Source organism: Bos javanicus, chromosome 29 (genome assembly GCF_032452875.1).
Source record: "Bos javanicus breed banteng chromosome 29, ARS-OSU_banteng_1.0, whole genome shotgun sequence".
NCBI classification, from domain to species: domain Eukaryota; kingdom Metazoa; phylum Chordata; class Mammalia; order Artiodactyla; family Bovidae; genus Bos; species Bos javanicus.
The window spans coordinates 5691952-5699492 of NC_083896.1; the positions used below are offsets into that span (position 1 = coordinate 5691952).

The window sequence follows — 7541 nt, forward strand, 5'->3', positions numbered from 1 at the left end:
GATCTCTGGGTCCTCTGCATTTTCTAAAACCCCGCTTGAACATCAGGAAGTTCACAGTTCACATATTGCTGAAACCTGGCTTGCAGAATTTTGAGCATTACGTTACTAGCGTGTGAGATAAGTGCAATTATTGGTAGTTTGAGCATTCTTGGGCATTGCCTTTCTTTGGAATTGGAATGAAAAATGACCTTTTCCATACACAAAAATAAACTGAAAATGGATTAAAGATCTAAACGTAAGAACAGAGACTATAAAACTTTTAGAGGAGAGCCTGGGCAAAACACTCTCCGACATAAATCACAGCAGGATCCTCTATGACCCACCTCCCAGAATATTGGAAATAAAAGCAAAAATAAACAAATGGGATCTAATTAAAATTAAAGCTTCTGCACAACAAAAGACTCTATAAGCAAGGTGAAAACACAGCCTTCAGAATGGGAGAAAACAATAGCAAATTAAGCAACTGACAAACAACTAATCTAAATAATATATAAGTAACTCCTGCAGCTCAATTCCAGAAAAATAAACGACCCAACCAAAAAATGGGCCAAAGAACAAAACAGACATTTCTCCAAAGAAGACATACAGAGGGCTAACACACACATGAAAAGATGCTCAACATCACTCATTATCAGAGAAATGCAAATCAAAACCACAATGAGGTATCGTTTCACACCAGTCAGAATGGCTGTGATCCAAAAGTGTACAATCAATAAATGCTGGAGAGGATGTGGAGAAAAGGGAACCCTCTTACACTGTTGATAGGAATGCAAACTAGTACAGCCACTATGGAGAACAGTGTGGAGACTCCTTAAAAACCTGGAAATAGAGCTGCCATATGACCCAGCAATCCCATTGCTGGGCATACACACCGAGGAAACCAGAATTGAAAGAGACACGTGTACCCCAATGTTCATTGCAGCACTGTTTATAATAGCCAGGACATGGAAGCAACCTAGATGCCCATCAGCAGATGAATGGATAAGAAAGCTGTGGTACATATACACAATGGAGTATTACTCAGCCATTAAAAAGAATACATTTGAATCAGTTCTAATGAGGTGGATGAAACTGGAGCCTATTATACAGAGTGAAGTAAGCCAGAAAGAAAAACACCAATACAGTATACTAACGCATATATATGGAATTTAGAAAGATGGTAATGATAACCCTGTATGCAAGACAGCAAAAGAGACACAGATGTAAGAACAGTCTTTTGGACTGTGTGTGTGGGGGGGATGATTTGGGAGAATATCATTGAAACATGTATAATATCATATAAGAAATAAATCGCCAGTCCAGGTTTGATGCAGGATACAGGATGCTTGGGGCTGGTGCACTGGGATGACCCAAGAGATGGTATGGGGAGGGAGGGAGGGGGGTTCAGTATGGGGAACACGTTTACACCCGTAGCAGATTCATGTTGATGTATGGCAAAACCAATACAATATTGTAAAGTAATTAGCCTCCAATTAAAATAAATAATAATAAAAAATAATGAAATAAAATTATAGTAATTAATCATAAACACCGTTAAATGTATACGATTATGTTAAAAGAAAAATTGATCCTTGGAAAGATTGAGGGCAGGACGAGAATTGCTTGACAAAGGATGAGATGGTTGGATGGCATCAGCAACCCAATGGACATGAATTTGAGCAAATTGTGGGAGATGGTGAAGGACAGTGAAGCCTGGCATGCTGCACTCCTTGCAGTCACAAAGAGACAGACACGACAAAGCAACTGAAAAGCAAGTCAGTTCTATTTTCAGTCTTCTCCTAAGCCTTTGCTTGGGGATAAATATTTCACTTGTCATTTCAGTAAACAAAGGATGTTGCAGTAAAAGGCCGTTATCCACTGCAGCCCCCACAAGACAGTGTGCCCTGAGGGGAATTCAAGGAGAGGAAAACAGGATGGTGTCCTGAGGGAGTTAAGATGCATATCAAAAACATGACTTCAATAAGCCCAGACTCTTGCCTCTTTTCATAGAGAAAAGCATGAAAAGGAACTTCCCTGGGGGCCTGTGATTAAGAATTCACTGGTCAGCACCAGGGATACAGGTTGGATCCCTGGTCCAGGAAGACCCCACAGACTGTGGAGCAACTAAGCCCAAGCACCAACACTGCTGAGCACCCGACTAGAGCCTGGGGGCTATGACCACTGACACCCACAAGCCAGTCCCATGCTATGAGATGAGACGCCACCAAAAGAAGTCAACACATTTCAACTTGAGAGTAGCCCCTGCTCGCCACAACCAGAAAAGGCTGCGCTCAGAAAGAAATAACCAGCACAGCCAAAATAATCAAACAAATAAGATTATAAAAATAAATAACAATTATTTAAAAGCATGAAAATCATTAATTTGAAATGTAACATGTCCATCATCCATAGTAATCTTTTGATGCTTTCTGAATTTTTTTTTTAGCCCGTGACCTTCTGTACTCTGGCTTCCCTTATCACTTTTGAATAGTTCCTCAGGGCCACCTGAGAAGATACCTTTCTGCTACAATCTTCTGTAAAATCACTGAATAAAGCATATTTGCCATGTTTTAGTTTGTTCATTTTTTTTGTCATTTGAGCTGCTCTTCCAAGGCCTTTTCCCAACCTACAGTGTCTTGTCCCCACTCACCTGAGTTCCAGGGATTAGACGGAAACTGTCGACTAAAACAGGAGTCACCACCTGAATGTAGAGTCGCTTTATTTCAAGGGAGTATTTAAGAGCCAAGCCCGGGCTTCCTCGGTGGCTCAGAGGGTAAAGAATCTGCCTGGAATGTGGGAGATCTGGGTTTGATCCCTGGGACGGGAAGATCTCCTGGAGGAGGAAATGGCAGCCTGAGAATCCTGAGAGGTGAGACCCTGACCCCTGCTTTCCTCCTGCTGCTGCCTGTCCTTCTACAGGGAAGGGGTCAGAAGTGCAGGCTGAGCAGGTTCTGGGAAGGAAGGTCCAATGATGTGGAGTACCTGGGTCCCACTGCCAAAGAGGTAGAAGTATCTCTGGGATTGAGTTGCTAGACTCCTGGCTTCAATCCCATTTCTAGAATAAAAAGGAGAAGCTGTCTGGCAGGCAGTGAACAATGCTTTCTGCTTTCCTCCCTGAGTCTTTTCAACCAAAAGATATGTTTAGATTTTCCAAGAGGAAAGAAATCCACTTAACATTTTGTGGGTGTGAATGAACTGTGAGCAAGTCATTTTGGAAGCACTAAATCTTAATCTTAAATTAGATCCTATAGGACTGGAGTTTTATTCCCAGTTCATGTATAGGTGAAGCAACAGGTAAATGCATATTTTAGTATTTTAACCAATGTTGTTTTCTTCTTTTAGAAAATTCAGAATTTTAGCCTATATTCATCTAGTATTTGTGTTTTCCTGCCTTTTTCTTTAAAGACTTTTTATGTGTATTGCAGTATAGCCCGTTGTAATTCTGTGGTAAGTTTTCCCTGCTGGTCTAGTGGTTAAGAATCTGCCTTCCCATGCAGGGGACATGGATTTGATTCCTGGTCCCAGAAGATTTCCCAGGCCCTGGAGCACTGAAGCCCATGTGTCACAACTACTGAGCCACTGCTCCAGGGCCCTGCTCCAAAACCAGGAAAGCCACCCCAGGGAGAAGCTGCAGCACTGAGTTGCCCTAGCTCCCCCTAACTGGAAACATGCCCTGCACTCCAAGAAGACTGAGCTCTGTGAAAAATAAGGAAATTAATCTGTAAAAAAAAAAAAAAGAAGAAGAAAGAAAGAAAAAGAAGAGAAGTAATAATATTCTGGTAATTTCAGGTAAAGAGCAAAGGGGCTAGGCCATGAGTATACCTGTGCCCATCCTTCCCCACACTTCCCTCCTATCCAGGCTGCCACACAAAATTAGGCAGACTTCCACGTGCTCTACAGTAAGTTCCCCAACTATATGTTCATGAGGAATAAAATATTCCACTAAGACATCATGGTTGAAGAGGAAGTCTACAAATTAGACAATTATAATATACAAGAACATTACTTGTGTGATACTAATTGTCCATGAGAATCAAAAATGAAAATAGCCAGGAAAGTTTAGAAAAAAAAATTTAATAAGATGGCACTAGCTTTAAATACACTTTCAAATACATCAATAAACCAAAATAATAAAAATGTGTCATCAGTTCAGTTAAGTTCAGTCACTCAGTTGTGTCCGAGTCTTTGGGACCCCATGGACCGCAGCATGCCAGGCCTCCCTGTCCATCACCAACTCCCGGAGTTCACTCAAACACACATCCATCAAGTCGGTGATGCCATCCAGCCATCTCATCCTCTGTCATCCACTTCTCCTCCTGCCCCCAATCCCTCCCAGCATCAGAGTCTTTTCCAATGAGTCAACTCTGCGCATGAGGTGGCCAAAGTACTGGAGTTTCAGCCTCAGCATCATTCCCTCCAAAGAACACATAGTGGTAGATGAATCCCCAACAGTTTAGTATCTGTGAACTAAAAGACTGACACACAAACTACACAAGTCCTAATATAATACAATTTGAGTCTGTGGAAAAACAAGTTTTACTTACAACTTAGATCAGAAGGAAGGGGCTGGGGCAGAAACCTGCAGAAATTCAGACATGGCCTGAAAACTCAGGGCCACTGACTGGGTCAGAGGAGGCTGGTTTTAAGGAAAAGCCAATTCAGGTGGAGGGGTTACACATTTTTAATTTCGAGGTTTTGATAAGTGAGAAAATCTCATGGACACTTCACGGGATGCACACATACATGGAAATGCTGCTGCCCACATGCCGGCCCCACTTCCAAGGTAAGGAAGGGCCAGCTCCTCACCTCAGAGAGAAGGGCCAGAGACATCAGGGCCTGACAGCTTTCTTTAAGGCAAGTCTCCTACCTCCAGTCAATCAGATCTTCCCTCCCCAGCTCACTGCCTGAGTCCTGAGGGACAAGGTCACAGAGAAGGGGCTCACAGACCCCTGGAGCCCCTCACACATCTGGCAGACAGAGGGTGAGGAGAGCAAACCTTTCCAGTTCAGGGAGCTCAGTCTAGTCCAGGGTGCCCCGCAGTCCAGTCAGCTCAGGGTTTATTCCAGGAAGTGTTATTGCCTTGACTTTCTCTTGGGGTGAAAGTGGGGTAGATGGAGAGGCCAGAAATTACAGCAAAAGATGCCTTCTTTCCAACAGGTCCCACTTTGTTTGAAGAGCGAGGGAAAGAAGGAAGGCAATGAAAAAGCATAGAGAGAAGAGCCCCATGGACTTTTGCTGGAAAGTTCTGTCCCTTCAGTTTGTGAACTAAACTCAGTTGAAATTTGAGTCAGAGGAGTCCCCTGAGGACGATGAGCTGGAGCCATGGTCCTCTGGCTCAGAATGTCCATCTTCATCCTCACTGCTGGGAGCTGAGGAGCAGCTTCCTTCCTCCTCTTCCTCATTTTCCTCTGATCTCCCTGAGGCAGGAGAATGTTCTCCAGTCATGTCTGATGATGCTAACTCTGGAGCCTGAAGCCCTTGCTCCTTTCTCCGTCTTCCTTGCAGATTCCCTGATGATGGGGACTGCAGACCCATCCTTCTAATCTTGGGGTTTGGGTCCCCCATCACGCTCATGTCCCTATGCTTGGCACAGGTCACCTCTCTGTAAGCAGCATATTCTTCAGGAGACAGAGTCCTGAGCCAGAGATCAAGGTCCACCTTGTACTGTGTCTGCAGTCCCTCTGCCTGGTTCTTATAAAGCTCCTTTTGGTCCTGGGGGACCCGCTGCCAGTGTCTACTGATCTCCACCATGTGCTCCCTCGGGGGCACCACTTTCAGCTCCCTGCTTGAACAGAGATCCTGGTGGAACTTGTGGTAGCCATTCATCGGTGGCTTCTTGGGCTCTCCGTGGAATTTCCACTTCATAGGTAAACTGTTTTTTTGGAGAGACTTCACTTTTTGAACATTCTTCTGAAACTTCTCTGGCACTTTCATTTCACTTCTTTGGGAGACACCAGATTTCTCAGGGTTTGGGACTAGATCAGAGTAATGTGCTCTGAACAGAGCTATTTTCTCCCTAATATCCTTTTTCTCTTTCTCTAGATCCTGACTGTGTTTCACCCTCAGCTGCTCAGGCACTCTCCTGTGTTCCTCAGACAGAACACTGGTCAGCTCCTGGTTGCTTATCTTGGGATGTTTTTGGATGTACTGAGGGCGCATCACCTGGGAAATGTGCCGGTAAGCTGTCAGGGACTTCTGGAACAAATAAGCATGTTTCTTGTGTTTTCTTGTGTTTTTTGGAAGGATTGCTAACATTTTCCTTAGCTTCCAGGACTAATTCTTTCAGTGTCTGAACCTTTCTCAACCTATGGGAAACCTCTAACCATTTGAGTTTGCACATTTCCCCAGAAAAATCTTTAAAAGCTACTTTTTCCCAGTCCATCACTGAATGGGTTGTTTTGAATGTGTGTCCGTCACTGGGTGGAATGTTTTTCTCCATACTTTCCAGTAACCGCACAATGTCTTCCTTGGACCAGTCATCTTGGCCTTTAGGCATTGTCATTTCTAGGTCTTTGGGACACTTATGTGATCCCAGCAGTTCAGACACCTCAGCAGAATCTTCAGCTGCTTCACTCTCAAGATTCAGCAGGTGAGTTATTTCTGAAGTCCTGCAGTGTGTGCGATCCTCTGTTTCTGTGGAAAAAGAAAAGGAATGTTACTCTCCTATGTGACACAGGAGAGAAGCACTGCCTACTTAGGATACGTCCCTTCTGTAATTTCATTTACCCTCAAGAACCTAAATGAAAACCAGCCCAACCTGTGAGTTGAGAGTCCTGTTGAGCATTATGAAGCTTCTTTTCACAATTAAAAATCCTCAGGCCTATGTACCACAGCTTTCTTATCCATTCATCTGCTGATGGACATCTAGGTTGCTTCCATGTCCAGGTTCAATGCACGATACTGGATGCTTGGGGCTGGTGCACTGGGACGACCTGGAGGGATGGTATGGGGAGGGAGGAGGGAGGAGGGTTCAGGAGGGGGAGCACATGTATACCTGTGATGGATTCATTTTGATGTTTGGCAAAACTAATACAATTATGTAAAGTTTAAAAATAAAATAAAATTAAAAAAAATTCCTCAGGCCTGAACCCAACTTGCCTTTCAGTCCCACCACAGTGGGTTTTACATAAAAATGAACAAGAATCAGTTATAATGAGGTGGATGAAACTGGAGCCTATTATACAGAGTGAAGTAATCCAGAAAAAAAACAAACAAACAAAAAAACCAATACAGTATACTAACACATATATATGGAATTTAGAAAGATGGTAAGAATAACCCTGTATACGAGACAGCAAAAGAGACACTGATGTATAGAACAGTCTTGTGGACTCTGTGGGAGAGGGAGAGGGTGGGATGATTTGGGAGAATGGCACTGAAACGTGAATAATATCATATATGGAACGAGTCGCCAGTCCAGGTTTGATGAACGATACTGGTTGCTTGGGGCTGGTGCACTGGGATGACTCAGAGGGATGGTATGGGGAGGGAGGAGGGAGGAGGGTTGAGGATGGGGAACACGTGTATACCTGTGGCGGATTCATGTTGATATATGGCAAAAT

The 7541-nt window shown here is 43.7% G+C and overlaps 1 protein-coding gene across 1 annotated transcript; it reads right to left on the minus strand.

Annotated features, from left to right (window-relative positions):
* Positions 1–5250: 5250 nt before the first annotated feature.
* LOC133240917 (upstream-binding factor 1-like protein 1) lies at positions 5251–6234 on the minus strand. Its single transcript, XM_061405902.1, has one exon. It carries the CDS (start codon positions 6232–6234, stop codon positions 5251–5253), a length of 984 nt encoding a protein of 327 aa, XP_061261886.1.
* Between the last annotated feature and the right edge of the window lie 1307 nt (positions 6235–7541).